The following is a 20,410-nucleotide window of genomic DNA, read 5'->3' as shown; positions in this document are numbered from 1 at the left end:
GCCCCTGAGCTGGAGCAGTGTCGGGGAGGCTGGGTGAATTTTGTTCTTCGCGTGGTGCGTGCTGAGCTGGGGCCATGGGTTTTTGTGTCTAGGGCAGGGCAAACACTCTCAGGGCAACAGAAGGTGGGGGTCAGAGTCACCAAGAGGCTGAAAATGAGGAACCTAAGAATGTTGGGGAACTAGTCTGAACATAGCTCCCAGAGCTAGTGGGGGTGGTGATGAGAAGGTACCCCTACCTTTCCATGGTCTAATTAGAGGATAGGAGTCAGCAAGGTTGGGAGGATCTGGGGCTCTCTCCTCCAGAGAGTTCTGGGCAGCATGGCACCCTATGAGTAAGATGCCCAAGCATTTTGATCTGTCATAGTTTATATCTGTTGTCCAGGTATAATTGCTACTGGCTCCCCAGTCACTCCCAAAGTGCCCCAGTACCGAGACTATATGGTCACTTTCCTTATTAGGCTTGTTGCTAATTCTGGCATTCTTATCCAGAAGTTATTTATTTTTTTTTCAGGCATTTTTTCCAGGGGATGTAAGGCACAGGATAGTGGTAGTGGTGCCTGTGTCCTCAGAGAAAAGGCAGTGATAGCTGATAAATAACAAACACACATTATTATTATAATTAGCATCACACAAACAATCAACATTTAAATGCAAAAAGATCACTTCGTCCTTTTATTTGATCAACAATTATTGAGGGCTTCTAACAGCCAGGCACTCCTGGAGTAAACACCAAGAATATGGACATGAATGAGGTGCTGCCCCACCAGGAGCAGCTCCCAGTCTTAATAGCTTTGGGGGGCATTCGGGCCCTCAGGCTTTCATTATCACATTTGGTCCTCATGCCTGTCTCACAGAGTATGTATTATTGTCTTCCTTTTGCAGGTTAGAGCCCTGTAGCTCAGAAAGGTGATTTGTATAAGATCACACGAGGATTTAAGTCCAGGTCTTCTGAGCTTATGTTCTTATTTCCAGGGCCGCGCCCAGCTAGCTCCGATCGATACATCTCTAAAGCATTATCTCCCACTTCTGGCTGCAGCTACTGGACTAACGAAGAGTAAACTGTCTTGCAGGGGGGAAGGTGGGGAGAGGGATCCTTTCAGCTCGCTGTTCCCTTGTGGGAAAGACTTCCTTCCTGAGGGTGAAAGTAAAAGTCACTCAGTCGTGTCTGACTCTTTGAGACCCCATGGACTGTATAGGTCCCCAGGTCTCCCACACTGCAGGCGGATTATTTACTAGCTGAGCCAAAAGGAAAGCCCAAGAATACTGGAGAGGGTAGCCTATCCCTTTTCTAGAGGATCTCCCCGACCCAAGAATCGAACTGGGGCCTCATGCATTGCAGGTGGATTCTTTACCAACTGATGAGCTATCATCTTACATTTTGGCTGTAGTGTATGCCCTAGGGGCTTCCCAGCTGGCACCAGTGGTAAAGAACCTGCCTGTCAATACAGGAGGCCTAAGAGACATAGGTTCAATCCCTGGGTTGGGAAGATCCCCTGGAGGAGGGCATGGCAAGCCACTCCAGCATTCTTGCCTGGAGAATCCCACAGAGGAACCTGGCAGGCTGCAGCCATAGGGTTGCAAAGAGTTGGACACGTCTGAAGCGACTTAGCACACACGCACACACGCATGTATGTCCTAGACTGGGGGGGAGGAAAGATCCATGTTTATATCCCCATCTCAGATCTCGATTCACTGTGTGATGATGTTGGCCAAATCACTTAGCATCTCTGGATGGTCCTCGGCGTCCCAGCCCGTGACAAAGGCCGAGTTATTGCTCGTATTCCAGGATGCCCAAAGGGATGAAAATGTGGAATCAGGCCGCTCCCAAAGACCTGTAGTGTGGGGATGAACAGTGTGGTGGAAATTTTCTGAGTGATGTTGGGAGATGGTACAGATGTGGTTCATGTTCCTCCCTGAAGACATGATCCCTCACCCCTGCCACCTCTATACACTGGGGAGGGTGCCCTGGGCCTCCCTGGACTGATGACTGACGGTTTCCTTTCCCACTGCACCTTCCCCCGCACCGCCTTCCCTGGAGGCTCTCTGACTCCCTCTGGCTATTTATGGCACCTCCTAGGGGCCCACATTCCTGCCTTGTCCCTGGCTTTCCTTTCCAAGCTAGTCCAGTTTCCCTGGCTGGCCTGAGTACAGCAGTTAATCTGGGGGGTCGAGTGCCAGGGGCCGGACCCTTCCTCCTGCAGCTGCCACTGTTCTCTTTTTAGTGTGGGCACTCCCCCCACACCCCCGTGTTAGTACTCTTGGGTATGTTTCTATCAATAAACCACTTCTGTCGAAGAGGAAAATGAGAAACAAGTATTTATTTCAGTGGTATCAGCAGGGTGTTGGGACTTGAACTCACGTCTGTCAGCCTCCAAGTTCCATGCTTTTCCCACTGTGTTATGCAGCCTGGAATTCAGTAATGCGAGAGCTGACACCAGCCCAACCCTCCCTGGGGTGTGATGGGGTTCTAAGCAGGTCACATAAATGAACTCATTTACTCCTCGTAAGGATGTTGGGGTAGGTACTAGTATTTCCTTCATTTTATTGGTGGGGGAAATTGAGATCAGAGAGGTTAAGTGACTTGCCCAAAGTCACACAGCTAGTGAGAACAGAGCTTTGGGCTTCTAGAGTCTTAAGTCCTCCACCTTTCAGTCCCGACTGCTACCAGGACCCCTGAGGCCAGGCTCTGAGGGAGGAGGGGCAAGAAGGGGACTAGGGGGAGAAGGTGTTCTTGCAGGGAGACTGAGCTCTGGGGAGCAACTTGTGTATGAAGGGGGGGTGTGTGTGTGTGCGTGTGTGTGTGTAGGGGATATAGGTATGGAGACAGCAGACACCAGGTGAGTGGGAATGGAAACTCACAAGGGAATTCTCCCACACTGTCTTGAGACCCAGCCCCCGGTGTCTGGGAGGAGCTGGGTTAGGCCCCGGGCCTGCATCTTTCGGCCCTATTTCCCATGGTCATTTCAGAAAACCTTCCGAGGTCCTAGGAGGCGCTGAGGAGGAGGTGGCAGGGTCAGACACGGCTCTTCCTCGGGTCTCGGCCAGAAGCCGAGCTGCCCTCACTGGGAAGGGAGTAGAGAGGCCACGAGGGGGCTGGTGGAAAATAGCTGCCTCACCAGGGGAAGGTTTAAATTCTCACTCTGGGAAAGCAGATACCTCGGGAACCCGCTGATGGAATGGATGCTTCATGTGCAGGGACAGCTGGTGCCCCAACAGCACGTTGCCCCAGCGACGCAGCCTGGGAGTGCCCGCCCCGTGGTCACTACTGAGACGAGGTACACAAACAATGGGCCACGGGCACGAGGCACCCCCTGGTGGGCAGGAGCCTGCCCCTGCTGGCAACCGCTGTGTTGACATAAACAACAGGGGGTGTCTGGAGCCTTGGCGGGGTGCAGCAAAGGGGCCCCGGGTCTCCCAGAGTCTGAGGCTCCCTGGGGAGGGAGGAGAAACTCAAATCACACAGGGCAAGATGGAGTTTCCAGTCTTCTCCTGGGCAGGACACCATGCTTGGCTGGCCATGCAGGATGCACGGCCTGGGGAAAAGTGGTGACAACTGGGACTTTAGTCCTAGTCACCTCGGTCTTCCATTCCAGCGGTCACTCCCGGCACCACCTGGCCCCCAGGGCTGGCTGGCGCTTTGAGTCTTTGAGGAGAGCGATCTGATTAGAATCGTGCCCATTAGGTGACTAATAGTATTCCCCTTTGAAGGGGTGTTTGCAGGGCCACAAAACTTACTGGGAGAAAGCGATAAACTTAATAATCAACTTCTCAGAGGAGACTTTCAGCCCTTGGAAATGTGCTGGAGTAGGTGCAGGTGGAGTGGGAAGGAGCTCACTGGGTGCCTCTCTGCCCAGGTCATTTCTGGGCAGGCTGGGGGGACCTCAGAGATACAGATACCAGAGGGACGAAAGAGGCTGATTAGACACCCCCGAGGCTCCTGGTGTGACAAAGAGGCCTTCTCCTAGCTTGCAGGTTAGAAGAGGGGGATTTTGTTATGAAGGGTTCTTGAAAGCTAGGTTGGGGGAAGGGGCCTCGGTGGACTCTGTGTGAGGGGGGAGGGGGGAGGTCCAGATTTGAGTGGATGCCTGCCAAAGTCAGGCTTTGTTTGGACGGGTAACTTCATCACTGATGAAGATCAGCAAGAAAGCTTTAAAACAAAAATATCTTGTGCTTGTGTTCTGAAACTACAAGAAAAGGGAACTCTGGAAAGACTCTGAAACAGGGGAACCCTGGGAGATAGAATGGGTGGAGCACAAAGGAAGCAAGCCTTCGGAGCCCTGGCGTGATCTTGACCGTACTGGAGGGCCTTACACCTCCCCTAGAGCATCACCTCTACCTGCCCACAGGGCAGGACCAACGTTTGTCCACTGAACGGACACTTACCAGCCTGCCCACCTCACCTTCCACTGTGTATCCTCATTCTGCAGACATTGGCAAAGGGAGGAAGGAGAAAGGGACTGGGGAGCAAAGAAAGGATGATGATACAGCAGAGTGGGGGATCGCCCTGCCTGCTGGGGGGGCCATTCCACCAGAAGCTGCTCCCCACCTCTCCAGACACTGGTGAAGGGCTTGTCTCTCCCCCACTCACTGAATGAATCATTTTCAGACACCATGTTCCGCTCAGAGGCAAATGGAAAAACACTGCCCAAGGGCACAGAAGCACACACACGTGGCTCGGACTGTGGAATCCCGGGACACGTCTGGCAAAGGGAAGAAACAACTCCGACTCTATTTAGGCACAACTCTTTCACTTTTCACTTTCATGTATTGGAGAAGGAAATGGCAACCCACTCCAGTGTTCCTGCCTGGAGAATCCCAGGGACAGAGGAGCCTGGTAGGAGGCCGTCTATGGGGCTGCACAGAGTCGGACATGACTGAAGAGACTTAGCAGTAGCAGCTAGGTGATGAGAGAGGAGGGGCCAAGGGCAGTGTGTATTCCAGGCTGGGCTCAGAGCTGGAAAGCAGGGTAGAGGAAGGGCGAGAGGCCAGGCAGGTGGGGAGGTGAGGGTGGGGGACAGGGATCAGAACTCCTGTTCAGAAACCAAGGAGTAGGTGCTGAGGAGGAGATTAAGGACAACTTTGGGTCAGAGGATAAGTTTGAGGTTGGAGATCCTGCCCCTTCTGGCTGTTTTTGCACAAAGCCAGGAAGCCCTTTATTTGGCTCATGCCTTGCCAGGCAGTCAGGCTATTCCTGGGCTTGGGACACTGCCCAAATTGAGCTTCCTTCTAGGACCAAAATCCAAAACTAGAGGCATCTAGACTTCTGGGCTGGTGGTGTTTGTTCTGGGGTGGTTGGAGTCACATGAGCAGCATGGTGCATCTTATTAGAGAAACAGTTTAATTTCTAGAATTAGTTGGCAACATCAATACAATTGGTAGCTAGTATCTATAATGCCTACGTGAGATAGTGATGGTAAAGACAATGACAAATATCTCTGGAAGGTTCATATGTTGAAATGGATAAGAACCTATGCAGTGTGGCTCCTGAGCATGTCCTTGATCATTTATAAATTTAGTTACCTGGATCAATGGAGTTTTCAATTCAACTAAAAGCAGCTTAAAAAAAAAATCTGTTTGAGGTGAAGTCAAAGTTCATGTGAATGTGTGCAATAAAGAGTTCACCATTTTGTGTGTGTGGCACAGTCAGGCTGGTCCACAGACCCGTGGGGAAGGTCACTCAGCCTCCCAGCACTTAGGAAGTCCAGGAAATACTTCTGGGGTCTCAGGGCAGAGTGGGTCTCCATTGCTGTATGAGTCAGAACCACGGGTGCTCATTAAACAAGTGACCTCCCGGGGTCTCCTCTTAGGACAACCAACATTTATTGAGCACTTCCTCTGTGCCAGATGCATTCACTCTTTCCTCAGATTCTCTGAGGTCCCCATTTTACAGATGAAGAAAATGAAGCGTGCTGCTGCTGCTGCTAAGTCGCTTCAGTCGTGTCCGACTCTGCGTGAATGAAGCATAGACAATGAAGTAAGTTGTACCGGCTTATCAGTTAATGAATGACAGAGTCAGTGTCCAAGCCCAAGGTGATCTGTCTCCAAGGTCGGAACTGCAAACAACTGCACCCTATCTGTGGGCCCTCATTCCTCAAGTTGATCTGATTCCGTGAGTCTGGAGCAAGGCTGGAGTCCAGGCCATCAACCAGGGTTCCAGGAGGTCACTAGGCTGCACTTTGAGAGGCAACGCCCCCACAGCCGCTGTTCTCAATCTGCTCGCGCAGTAGAACCACCTGAGAAGTTTCAACAGCTATGCACGCCTTTGTGCGTGCTAAGTTGCTTTAGTCGTGTCCGATTCTTTGTGACCCATGGAAAAGAAATGAAAAAAAGCAAAATGGCTGCTTGGGGAGGCCTTACAAATAGCTGTGAAAAGAAGAAAAGCAAAAGGCAAAGGAGAAAAAGAAAGATATAGCATCTGAATGCAGAGTTCCAAAGAATAGCAAGGAGAAATAAGAAAGCCTTCCTCTGCAATCAGTGCAAAGACATAGAGGAAAACAACAGAATGGGAAAGACTAGAGATCTCTTTAAGAAAATTAGAGATACCAAGGGAACATTTCATGCAAAGATGGGCTTGATAAAGGACAGAAATGGTATGGACCTAACAGAAGCAGAAAATATTAAGAAGAGGTGGCAAGAATACACAGAACTGTACAAAAAAGATCTTCACGACCAAGATAATCACAATGGTGTGATCACTCACCTAGAGCCAGACATCCTGGATTGTGAGTCAAGTGGGCCTCAGAAAGCATCAGTATGAACAAAGCTAGTGGAGGTGATGGACTTCCAGTTAAGCTATTTCAAATTTTGGAAGATGATGCTGTGAAAGTGCTGTACTCAGTATGCCAGCAAATTTGGAAAACTCAGCAGTGGCCACAGGACTGGAAAGGATCAGTTTTCATTCCAATCCCAAAGAAAGGCAATGCCAAAGAATGTTCAGACTACTGCACAATTGCACTCATCTCACACGCTAGTAAAGTAATGCTCAGAATTCTCCAAGACAGGCTTCATCAATACGTGAACCGAGAACTCCCTGATGTTCAAGCTGGTTTTAGAAAAGGCAGAGGAATCAGAGATCAAATTGCCAACATCCGATGGATCATGGAAAAAGCAAGAGAGTTCCAGAAAAACATCTATTTCTGCTTTATTGACTATGCCAAAGCCTTTGACTGTGTAGATCACAATAAACTGTGGGAAATTTGAGAAACCTATATGCAGGTCAGGAAGCAACAGTTAGGACTGGACATGGAACAACAGACTGGTTCCAAATAGGAAAAGGAGTACGTGAAGGCTGTATATTGTCACTCTGCTTATTTAACTTCTATGCAGAGTACATCATGAGAAATGCTGGGCTGGAAGAAGCACAAGCTGGAATCAAGATTGCCATGAGAAATATCAATAACCTCGGATATGCAGATGACACCACCTTTATGGCAGAAAGTGAAGAGGAACTAAAAAGTCTCTTGAGGAAAGTGAAAGAGGAGAGTGAAAAAGTTGGCTTAAAGCTCAACATTCAGAAAACGAAGATCATGGCATCTGGTCCCATCACCTCATGGGAAATAGATGGGGAGACAGTGGAAACAGTGTCAGACTTTATTTTTTGGGGCTCCAAAATCACTGCTGATGTTGATTGCAGCCACGAAATTAAAAGATGCTTACTCCTTGGAAGGAAAGCTATGACCAACCTAGATAGCATATTCAGAAGCAGAGATATTACTTTGCCAACAAAGGTCCATCTAGTTAAGGCTATGGTTTTCCAGTGGTCATGTATGGATGTGAGAGTTGGACTGTGAAGAAAGCTGAGCTCTGAAGAATTGATGCTTTTGAATTGTGGTATTGGAGAAGACTCTTGAGAGTCCCTTGGACTGCAAGGAGATCCCACCAGTCCATCCTAAAGGAGATCAGTCCTGGGTGTTCTTTGGAAGGACTGATGCTAAAGCTGAAGCTCCACTACTTTGGCCACCTCATGTGAAGAGTTGACTCATTGGAAAAGACTCTGATCCTGGAAGGGGATGGGGGCAGGAGGAGAAGGGGACGACAGAGGATGAGATGGCTGGATGCCATCACCGACTCGATGGACATGAGTTTGAGTGAACTCCGGGAGTTGGTGATGGACAGGGAGGCCTGGCGTGCTGCGATTCATGGGGTCGCAAAGAGTCGGACAAGACTGAGCGACTGAAATGAACTGAACTGAACTGATAGACCATAGCCTTCCAGGCTCCTCTATCCATGGGGTTCTGCAGGCAAGAATACTGGAGTGGATTGCCATGCCCTTCTCCAATGATTGCCATTCCCTCCCTGCAAAGAGAGGCTTTTTCAGTTGGTCCAGGGTCAGGGGCAGGTGGGGGCTGGTCAGCATTATATTTTAATGGGACAATGTGTTCCTTTATTTAATCAATCAAAGATAAATGAACAGCTTCTCTGTGTCCTGTGCCACACTGTGGCTGGGGACACAAGGGCAGGTGGAACACAGGTGACCCACGGGCCCCTCTGGGCAGAGCATGCCCGGAGGAGGCGGGGAGGAGAGATTCCTTCTTGCTTCTTCTTCCTTGGTGAGCTCCAGGAACAGCCTGTCTCCTTCTCAAATGATAATGTCCTCCGGCATTGTGGTCTGGAGGACACGATGTTCCCCCTGTGTGGTCCTTGGATCCCCCACGGGGATACGTTTGGTCCCAGACCCAGAACTCAACCCACAGGATCTAAGGCTGTCACAGTAAAGAGAGCCCTGAAAGACCATCCGTGCTTGGAGCGCTCTAATTTCAGTGAGCAGCTGATAGAAGTGCTGCTGCTGCTGTGTCGCTTCAGTCGTGTCCGACTCTGTGTGACCCCAGAGATGGTAGCCCACCAGGCTCCCTCGTCTCTGGGATTCTCCAGGCAAGAAATAAATCCAAAGATGCCTAAGCTCACCCCCAAAGTTCTGATTCTTAGGTCTTGGGTAGGGTACGAGGAACATGCATTTTTATTAATTTTTTGGCTGCATGTGGGATCTTAGTTCCCTGACCAGGAACTGAACCCATGCCCCTGCATTGGGGGCATGGAGTCTTAACCCCTGGACCACCAGGAAGTCCCTTTGCATCTTTAATAAGCTTCCAGATGGCTCTGGAACACCCTCAGTGGAGGTTCTCAGGTGGGCTACACATGAGGAAGTCCTGGCAGTTTTAAAAACACCGATGCCCAGGCGCATCCCTAGAGTCTGGTTGATATTTTTAAAAGCTCCTTGCACAAGGCACCTGGGCCTTCCAGCTGGCTTTGTTTAAGATTTAGGGAGGCAGCTCTGGGGCCATCAATTCTTGCCACCATCAGGGCTTTGAGACAACAAGGGAAGAAAGCAAGAGGACGGAAGAGAGGAAAATAAAAAAAAACATTAGGAAGGTTTAGAAAGAGAAGTAAGAGAGAAGGCTGGACAAAAAACTCCTCCTCAATTCACTGATCAGCACTGAGGCTTACATCTTTTTCAACATGTTTTCTTATTAATAATGATTAATTGATGTAAAAAACTAATAGTATAAGAGGGCAAAAATAAAAAAGATCTATAATCTTATCAGATATAATGACTTAAGGTCTTAGTATGATGTATATAATGGATAATGTATCGTATAACTGTATTATATTGTTATTAGTGTAATTAATTAAAATTAATTATAGAAATTGAAAAAGAGTAGTATGACATATATAATGCACAATGTATCATATAACTATATATTGTATCAATGTAATTAATATGATTAATTCAAATAAATTAATTATAGAAATTGAAAAAGTGTAGATACACATATATGTATAAGTGCGTCACTTTGCTGCACACTTGAAACTAATAGAATATTGTTATTCAACTATATGCCAATATAAAAAAATTAAAATACATTAAATAAGATTAATATAATATGGAATATATTATTATGTAGGTGGTATATAATATATATGTATATATTATGATACATAATATAAAATAAGCAATAAATATATAGTTTGACAAGATAATTGGTATCCTTTCTTACTTTATTTTTCTGTGGGTTTAAGTTCCAAATTTTGAGTGAGGTTTGGCAGGGCATTCACACCTTCATTCATGTGAGCGCACGTGCGCGTGCACACACACACACACACACACACACACACACAGGCATGTCCATTCCCACCCAGCTGTCCCGAACCTCACACACTTCACATCATACCCAGATAGTTAGTTAGGATTTTATTCCCTGATGCTATTACTACTAAATTAATTCCTGTTAATACAGGATGTATTACTTTATATTGAATGTGAACTGTTTCCCCCTCTCCCGTGCCTCTGAATCCTAATGGAAAGTGGCATGAGGGGACCCAGGACAGTGGCCGCATTGGATCAAGTCACCTTCAGGGACTCACCACCGTCCCCTCCACAGCCCTGCCTGTGGTTTCCTCTGCCCCCACCCCCGCCTCCCTCCTCTCCCCTGATCCTGGCCTCAGTCACCCCTCTCCCCTTGGGGGCCCGTCCTCGGGACAAAGGCTGTCCCTCCACAAGTGATAGGTGATGGAAATGCCCACGGTGAGCCAGGCCAGGTAGGGCAGCAGCAGCAGGGTGGCCAGCTTGTTGATGGGGTGCCAGATCAGAGCCGTGCTCATCACCAGCCCGAAGAGCAGCAGCAGGTGCAGCAGGGCCTGGGCGGGGGCAGGCAGTCAGGAGGGCTGCCCTGGGAATTGCCCTTGACCTTTCTGCAGCACCCTGGAGCCAGTGAGCCAAGTTGCTCTGTGCTTGGTGCAGCCTGCTCCGCCGCTACCTGCCTGCACCTGACGTGCCTTGCTCCCTGTTTCGGAGGCCTTGCAGCCTCCCTGCCCTGTCCCCTGCCCCACTGCTGAGCTCTGGTGCCTTACCAGGCCGGGGGTGTGGGCTGCCGACAGGAGAATCAGGACAGCCCAGCTGATGGTGAGCTGCACAGCGTAGAGACCGAGGGGCAGTGCCAGCAGCTACCTGAAGCCCCCCCGCCCCCCCCGCCCCAGGTCCTTCCACACCAGATGGGAGGCATAGCTGTGGACAATGCTCAGAGGAGGCTGATTCATGGTAAATGGAGCCTTGTGGTTGCCAAAAGAAAATCCTCTGTGGGCTGAGCCAGGGGGACGTGGGTCTAGACATCCTTTGAGGGCAGGGGGCAGGTAAGGGAGGGTGGGCTGGAATCCTAGGCAGGTACAGAGGAGACACCCCGAAAGAGGCAAGATGAGGTCCCATCCCTTTAGAGACCAGCGTGCGGCAGCAATTCAGGGATGGGGGACTTGCTCCCAGCCCAGGGCATGAGAAGCAGGGACTTGCCCCTTGATGGAGTAGATGGTTGTCCACACCAGCAACAAGACTCTGTGAGGTGGGCACCAGGGCAGCTCTCTCAGGCTGTCATACCAGTCAGACATCGAGTGATGGATGAGCAGCCAGACAAGGGTGGGCCCCAGAAGGGGCAGGATCACAAAGATGGCCCCTTGAGGCCACATTCTCCTGGAGGAGGTGCGATCTGGGAAGGCAGAGAACACGCTGATGAAGTCTCCTCCTACACACTCTTGCCCGGCCTGAGCCTCTCATAGGAGGTCTAGTCCTGGACACGCCCTGGGGTCTGTGCCCAGCCCCCTCCTCTGAGCCAACGCTGCCTTCCCCCTTTTCCACGTTCCATGGACTTACTTTCTCCACACCACTCATGTGGGACTCAAGAGTGTCCCGTCTAGGACTGACAACTACTTCTCAGTGAAAGACTCCTCTCCCCCAGTGTGTGTCTGACTCCTGGATCTCAGGTCCAGGATCACACATCTCTTCTGCCTCCCACAATGGATGGCATTTGGCCAGGTACATAGCAGGCCCTTGATGGAGGGCAGTGTCTGAGATCAAACTCAACCAAGCCAACATAACCAACCTGGAAGAACCACATTTGGAAGACAGGAGCCAGAGAACCCTGGGCTTCCTTTCCAGTCCAGAACCAACCAGCGCATCTGCCCTAGGCTTATCTCACTATTCCAGACTGGAAAACCCCAAGGGCCCACTCTGCCGGAGCTCCCATCCAAGTTCAGACTCAGCTGAATGACACTATGGGTTCCTTTCTCTGAAGTTCTCGTCTACCCTGAGAGGCTGGCGGAGGTTCCCCCTCCATCTTTCCACTTCCAGAGGGTCGGGGCCACAAACACAAGCACTCAGATGTCTTGTGGCCTGACCTCTCAAGGGAACAGCCGCTTGGTCTCTGATTAAAACGCTGCCATGCTTACTTACTCGGAGAAGGCAATGGCAACCCACTCCAGTGTTCTTGCCTGGGGAATCCCAGGGATGGGGGAGCCTGGTGGGCTGGCGTCTATGGGGTTGCATAGAGTCGGACATGACTGAAGTGACTTAGCAGCAGCAGCAGCAGCAAAGTAAGGCAGAGAAGGCAATGGCGCCCCACTCCAGTACTCCTGCCTGGAAAATCCCATGGACGGAGGAGCCTGGTAGGCTGCAGTCCATGGCATCGCGAAGAGTCGGACACGACTGAGTGACTTCCCTTCCCATGCTTACTTGTATTTTGTTCCGCGTCTTCCTTTGCAAGCAGGGTGAGGCACAGACCGTCCTCCAACGGAAGCTATTGTTTAGTTGCTAAGTCGTGCCTTACTCTTATAAACCCATGGACTGTAGCCCACCAGGCTCCTCTGTCCATGGGATTTCCTAGGCAAGAATGCCAGAGTGGGTAGCTACGCTCTTCTCCAGGGGATCTTCCCAACCCAGGGTTACAACCCGAGTCTCCTGCATTGCCGGTGGATTCTTTCTCTCTGAGCCACCTGGGTAGTTCCTCCAACCAAGATCCCCCACCCAATATCATGCTTCTCATTTGCCTGTGATATTTCAACCTTGTCCCCATGATTGCCAGAATTTGAAGGGGAAAAAAGGTGATTTTTCTCAGTGTCTGGAGTGACAGTCTACACCATCCTCTTCTGTCAAGGGCCCATGAACATGTCCTGGAGGTTCCGGGGACAGGGCTGACCATCCTGTTGGCCTGTGCCTCTTTCTATTTATTCTCTGCTTCTCACTGTCTGTTTCTTCCCCTTCTGCCTTCCTGTCTCTCTATCATTTCTAGTTTTCTATCCAGTGTTGGAGGTCTCCCTGCTCCCACCACCCCCAATGCTTTTTTCCTGTTCTCCTCCAACTGCTGGTGCCTCCTTATTTATTCTCAGTCCTGTGTGTCCCCTTACCTCAGGCAGCACACCTCCCAGACTGAGTGCCGGTGTTGTGTGATGTGTGGAAGGCAGAGGAGGGTGGGGACAGGGAGAAGGGTGGAGTGGGGCTCCCAGCTGGACTGCCTTTCTCCAGTGACAAGGGTGATGGCATTAGCCGGGGAGTCCAGGTTGCTGCTTGTATGGCCCAGAAGGGTTCCTCTCCGCAGAGGGTCCCCTGGTCTACTAGACCCAGTCTCTGGAGGGGCCCGCCCCCTTGATGAAACTATTGAGGCGTTGGTGCTGTGCAACCTGAACCTCCTGAGACTGCTGAGCCCCAGGCTGCCAGGCTTCTGATGCCTGGCATCTTGGTCTCTGCATCGCACGAACTAGCTTTGTGTCTGTAGGGGTGGCAGGGACCCTCAGATGTAACTGGGGCTGTCCCCAGTGAAACAAGCCCCAGCTTCGGAAATGATCTCATAAGATGTAGCCCCTCGTTATTGACTGCTAGCTCACATGGCCCATCCTGGCTTGGAATAGATTGACAGATGTCTCACAAACCCCTGGAATCTCATGATTCAGAGAAAAAGGCAGCCACCTGTGTGTCTCAGAGCTTTGTCCAGCAAAGACCAACCGCTCCCCTCTTCATCCCCCAAAGTTCTGAGCACCTCTTTCTTGCTTGTGCTTTAGACAGGTGGTCCTCTCCCCAGGTTGGCTACTCTCCACCCTTCCTTTGCCCCATCTCTCCACTTTGGGGACCTGGGCACCTCTGGGAGGTATTTATCCCCTCCTCCCAGGGAAGGCGGCGCAGGGGTGGGGGTTGCAGTTTGGGACAAGAAGCTAGAGAATCATTAACTAAGACGAAAGAAGCAGCAGTTACTCATTTTCTATGGGTGATGATCAATGTGGGGCTGGGAGAGACCTCCGCTGCAGGAGGCCAGGCCATGGCAACAAGTTACCACTTCTGAGTAACCATGCCCTGGTGTGTGCTTTATGTTTATTAGCTTAATAATGACCATCTTTATCCCTCTCAAGGTAAATATTATCATGTGCTTTTGACAGGCCAGGAAGTGAGGCTCAGAAAGGTTGAACAACTAACCTATGATTACACAGTCAGCGAGTGGGTCACTGGGTTCAGTGTTGGCAGTCTGGATCCCAAAATGCTTCCTCTTTCCTCTCAGCTGGCCCACTCTTTCATCCAAGTCTTTATTAAACACCTACTTTGGATCGATCGGGCTCTACCTAGAGCTGAAGATAATGGAGCAGATGGCTGGAAAAACCTCCCTCTGCGAAGGGAGCTTTCATCCCAGTGGCAGAGTGACAAAGGAAGGACCAGGCTGGCAAACATCCAGAGTGGCATCAACCCTGTGGGCAGTGGAAAGAGCCTCAGTAGGGAGTGGATATGGTTGTGCCCCAATGCCACCAGCAACTTGTGGGCCATTAGCCCAGTGTCTTCACTGTCATATCTGTGCAGGAAGTGGGTAGAACTAGCCATTGTCTAAGCTCAGCAGTAAAAAATCCACCTTCAAAGCAGGAGATGTGGGTTCGATCCCTGGGTTGGTAAGACCCCCTGGAGAAGGAAATGGCAACCCACTCTAGTATTCTTGCCTGGGAAATCCCATGGACAGAGGAGCCTGGTGGGCTACAGTCCATGGGGTCACAGGAGTTGGGCACAACTCAGCAACTAAGCCACTACCAAGCTCCCTGGGCAGGCCCACAGTGCCATCACCTGGGGGCTTCTAAGACAGAGAACCTCAGGCCCCACCTTAGGCCAATGGGTCAGAACTTGCATTCTTACAAGGTCCCTCAGACGGTTCATGTACACATTACAGTTTGAGAAGCCCTAGTTAGGATTCCTCCTACCTTGCGCTGTTGCAGCAGCCACTGACCAGCAGAGGGCAGTCTAGAGAGGCCTCACCTGTACCCAGGTTGTCTCCCTCTGTCCCTCCCTTCCAGACCTAGATGGGTAAGTCCACGGACTTTTGGATCCTCCCTCACCTCGTCTGGACTTTGCCAGCATACAGGACAGACTCCCCACCCCTCTTTGGGGCGGCTGGGAGGCAGGACTCTGCCGAAGCGGGAAGCGGGAAGCGCCAGGCCACTCCTGCCTGAATTCCCTGAATTCCCCGCCCACCTCCACTTGTCTGCGGGCTTGTCTGGAGTCTGGCTGACTTCTCTGTTTCTCAGAGAAGGAACTGCTGTTCTTGGACAAGCCGGCAGCCTCTGGGGTCACCTACACGGTAAGGTGCGCACCCCCTGGGGCAGCCGGGGGTGGGCTGAGCGTTAAGATGGGGCTACCTGGGGCCCTGGGGTGGAGCTAGGCCAGCTCAGGTGAGGCTGGCAGGTGTGGAGACCAGGTGCTGGAGGAAGGAGAAGGAAGGGGCTCGGCAGAGGGCCACAGCCCAGTGCGTGTGAGGACCAGAGGAGGCACTCGGTGAATGGAGCTCATGACTTAGGCTGGGACTCACTATCCTGGTACACGTTTTATGTATAATTGGAGATCTTTCAGCAGTAGACCCAATAAGAAGCAGTGATGTGGAGAGGGGTTGAGAGTTTCCTTAGAGAATATGAGCAGAACTTTGCAACAGGAGCCTGGATCCTTGTGCTGGAGGAGGCAACTCCCTAGGGACAGGTGATGGCACATCCTAAAATACTCTCATCTTGGGAAAGTGCTACCCAGGATGATCCAGAGTCTGGGGCAGGACATACTGGAGAGCTGGGTACCAAAGGGTCAGCCATGGGGTTGGGAGGGTCCAGTCTGCAGGTACCAGGCTGTTATGCTATATATTCGGGACCCTTTCCCTTCCTGGGGGCAAAGAGAAGGATGGGGTGAGGACCAACACAGCCTGGAGAGCTGTCAGCCTGCAGAAAGGGGGCTGAGAGGAGGGAGGAGTTACCTGCTCCAGGCCAGGTAATGAATTGGCTCCTGTGAGAGGCCCTCCAGGCTGGAAGGTAGGACAAGGGGACTCTGCTGCACCACCCAATGCAGTGGAGGGGATTTGGACTCTGGTCTTTGGAGGCCCTGGAAAAGCTGTTGCTATAGAAACAGAGTGAGCCCCTCCTTTCTTTCCCTACAGCTGGCCCATCTCCTGGTGCTGGCGCCTCGGCGGGCAGGGGGCAGGCGAGAGCGTCATTCGCTGTGGCACCGAGGATGCGCCTTTAGTCCCTTATGTTCGCATTTCCTTCTATTTATTTTCATTTCTTTCTCTTTCAACTTCAGTTGCTCGAGAAATGAAAAGGAAGAGACCTCGGGGAAAAAGAAGGGGCAGGGAGAGAAAGGGAGTGTTTCTGGAAGCTCTTGTCATCCTTGCTCATCCTTTCCTTCTGCCTTCAGTTGTAGCTTAATAATCCATCCTCTGCCCTCACTGGGGGAGGAAACTTGGCTTCCTTATCTGGGAAGTGAGATAAAAATAACAGCTAGCTCATAAAGCTGCTGTGAGGATCAAACGAGCTGGGCCATGTAGAGTGCTGTAACACCCTGGCTCTGTGGATGTTAGCTATTATTATTACAGTTATAATTCCAATTATCTTTACTGCAGAAGGACTGAGAGGATTGAATGGGATGTAAAGGGAAGCCTGTGGCTCTGATCCCCATCTCCGCCAGATTCAGCCATCGCCAGCTCACTTATTCCACTCATGTGCCCTGCCAGGGCCACCGTCTGCAGGGTTAGATGTTAAGGCCGAGGGAGCAATGTCACGCCTTTCCTTCTTGTCTATATTTTCAATGAAGACTTGGGGGAAATAGATCCCACCCCAGGGCTCCATCCTGAGGATACAGAGGAGTTTTAGCCCCTGGCCAGGGGGAGCTGGGAAGGGGGCTTAGGTTTCATGGGTCTTGAGAAGGAAGAAAGAAGGTGGGCAAGGGTGGAGCAGGTGCTTGGGGGCGCAGCCTCAGGTCGGGGTTAGGGGTGTGAAGTGAAAGTCGCTCAGTCGTGTCCGACTCTTTGTGACCCCATGGACTATACATTCCATGGAATTTTCTAGGCCAGAATACTGGAGTGTGTAGCCTTTCCTTTTTCCAGGGGATCTTCCTAACCCAGGGATTGAACCCAGGTCTCCTGCCTTGCAGGCGGATTCTTTACCAGCTGAGCCACAAGGTATGAGTGAGGGAATAATTCACCAGTGCAGATCCTAGTGGATCAGCCATGGGGACCCTGGGGACTCAGAAGGAGGATGTGGTGTCTCACAGAACTCAACCTCGGAGTAAATGAATCCCATGCTCTCAGAAGCTCTTTGAGAGCCAAGTAAGATGCCATTGTGTCAGGACAATGCCTAGGCCACAGTAGGTGCTCAGAAATTGCTCATTTGAGTGGAAATCCATACAGGACAGCATGTGATCAAGAATCAATCAGTATGGACTTCCCTGGTGGTCCTTGTCCAGCAGTTAAGTCTTTGAGCTTTCAATGCAGGGGAGGCGTATTTGATCCCTGGACAGGGAACTAAGATACCACATGCTGTGCGGTGTGGCCAAGAAAAAAATTAAAATAAACAGTTAGTATGGTGGGAGGATGGTGGTCAGGGAGGGCGAAACCATCAAGGGCTGGTGAGTGGGGGCTGGCAGGGGGCACTACTAAGCAAGAGTGGTCCAGGCGAATGAAGGAGGCAGAGGGTGACAGCGTGAAGCAGAGGACAGCAGGAACAAAGGCCAAAGCTTAGACTTCACCAGCTGCTCAGAGCCCAGTCTTGCTGAGGGTGGAAATTAAGGGAGTAAGAGGATAAGTTGGAGGAGAAGACCTGGGGAAGAGCTGGCATCTTTTAAAAAAATTATTTGTTTATTTATTTGGCTGCATCAGGTCTTAGCTGCGGCATGTGGCCTCTGTAGTTGGGGCACTCACACTCTCCAGTTGGGGCATGCAGGCCTAGAGGGCTCAGTGGCCTGTGGGATTTTAGTTTCCCCAACCAGGGATCGAACCCAAGCCCCTGCAGTGCAAGGTAGATTCTTAACCACTGGACTGCCAGGGAAGTCCCAAGAGCTGGCATCTTTAGGGGGATGATGCTGGACAGCACAGGCCCCCATCTGACCCTGGGAACCTGGTGGACCTCACCTGGAGACCCTCACTTTGGGTTTTCTTTCTCTTTCTGCTTCCACTTTTAACTTCTGTTACTCTTGTAGAATATATATATATATATATATAATATATCCCTGTGAGTTACCCTCTGACCTTTCTAGCAGAAGGAGGGGCATAAATAAAACACACGTATTTGGACAGGGTTTATCATCTACAAGTGATTTTCACATGATCTCATGCCATCCTCATCATCAGTCTGAGAGGCTATTTTTTCCCACTTTTAATAGTGTTTAAAAAGAATTAGAAGATTAATAGAAAGACAAGCTTGAATGTGAAAAATTCAGACTACAGAAAAAAGGGTTTAAGAAAATAGAAAAGTCCTCTTTTACACCTTCCAGCTCCCCCAATTTCTCATCTCTTTCAGTGACAACCAGTAAGAATAGTTTGGAGGCTGTCCTCCCCCAGACTCGCATGTCCAGGGCAGGAATCACTAGAACATGTTGCTGCTGAGCCCTTGAAGTAGACAGAGTATCAATTGCCATGTGCTGTGAGTGTAAAATACATATGAACTTCAAAGACTTGTAATGAAAAAAGAATGTAAAATATTGCAATAAATTTACATTGATTATCTGTCAACATATTATTTTGAATATACTGGGTTACATAAAATATATTAAAAATTAATTTCTCCTGGTTCTTTTTACTTTTTTAATGTAGACTCTAGAAAGTATAAAAGCACATCTGTGGCTCACATTATATTTTTTATTACACAGCTCTGCTGCAGACTTTTCTCTATCACTTAAATCGTGCATGTGTGCATGCTAAGTCACTTCAGTCATGTCCACCTCTGTGCGACCCTATGGCCTGTAGTCCGCTACACTCTTCTGTCCATGGGATTCTTCAGGCAAGAACACTGGAGTGGGTTTCCATGCCCTCTTCCAGGGGACCTTCCCAACCCAGGGATCTTGTGTCTCTTATGTCTCCTGCATTGGCAGGCAGGTTCTTTACCACCTGGGAAGCCCATCACTTACATATGCTGCTGCTGCTGCTAAGTCACTTCAGTCATGTCTGACTCTGTGTGACCCCATAAACGGCAGCCCATCAGGCTCCCCTGTCCCTGGGATTCTCCAGGCAAGAACACTGGAGTGAGTTGCCATTTCCTTCTCCAGTACATGAAAGTGAAAAGTGAAAGTGAAGTCGCTTAGTCATGTCCAACTCTTAGCGACCCCATGGACTGCAGCCCACCAGCCTCCTCCGTGCATAGGATTTTCCAGGCAAGAGCACTGGAGTGGGCTGCCATTGCCTTCTCCTCACTTACAAATACACACTCATAAATATATATCTACACTTCAATCTAGTTTTGCTATCTACATTAATGAGATCAGAGGATGTCTAGCCCTTTGTGACTTCATTTTCTATTTAAAAAAGATCCTTTGTGCATATATATATCTTTGTTGACACTCTGCTATATTTGTTTTTTATTCATGCATTTATTTATTGTGGCTGTGCTGGGTCTTCGTTGCTGTGCTTGGGGTTTCGCTAGTTGTGGAGCCCGGGAGACCCTCCGGCTGCTGTGCACAGGCTTCTCATCGCAGCGGCTTCTCTGGCTTCTGAGCGAGGCTCCAGGTGTGCAGGCTTCAGTGGTTGTGGTGCAAGGGCTCATTCGTTGCAGCTGAGGGCTCTAGAGCTTGGGTTCAGGATCTTCTTGGATCAGGGATCAAACCCATGTCCCCTGCATTGGGAGGCAGATTCTCACCCACTGTGCCATCAGGAAAGTCCTTGCTTTTCTATTTTAAGACTTTCCATGGGCTTCCCTGGTGGCTCAGAGGGTAAAGTGTCTGCCTGCAATGCAGGAGACCTGGGTTCCATCCCTGGGTCAGGAAGATCCCCTGGAGAAGGAAATGGCAACCCACCCCAGTACTCTTGTCTGGAAAATCCCATGGACAGAGAAGCCTGGTAGACTGCAGCCCATGGGATCGCAGAGAGTCGGACGCGACTAAGCGACTTCACTTTCTTTCACCTTGTGTCGGCCCATGGAGATCAAGGGCTCTATTTAGACAGAGGTAGAAACTGAGGTACATTAAACAGTAGGACAAGCTCACTCAGGCAGTGACCAAGGTGGCATGTGAATTCACATCCTCTAACTCCAAACCCAAGGTCTTTCTGTCTAGTGAGAGGTGAAATTAATTCGGGCATGGGGAGTCACGGCAGGTTCTTGAGGGAGAGAGAGGGAAATAGACAGTGGGAGGGAGGGAGAGATTGGTGAAGTTCTT

General features: G+C 50.3%; 1 protein-coding gene across 1 annotated transcript; it reads right to left on the bottom strand.

The window, feature by feature from the left end:
- Positions 1–10,443: 10,443 nt before the first annotated feature.
- TSPO2 (translocator protein 2) lies at positions 10,444–11,454 on the bottom strand. The gene is given in 3 exon segments (XM_068961023.1): positions 10,444–10,635; positions 10,849–11,002; positions 11,282–11,454. Coding segments are annotated over 3 exon segments (519 nt in total).
- Positions 11,455–20,410: the final 8,956 nt, after the last annotated feature.

The sequence above is a fragment of the Capricornis sumatraensis genome, chromosome 22, assembly GCF_032405125.1.
Source record: "Capricornis sumatraensis isolate serow.1 chromosome 22, serow.2, whole genome shotgun sequence".
Taxonomy (NCBI): Eukaryota; Metazoa; Chordata; class Mammalia; order Artiodactyla; family Bovidae; genus Capricornis; species Capricornis sumatraensis.
Note: the sequence above shows the minus strand (reverse complement) of the source record. Positions and strands in the feature narration are given on the sequence as shown.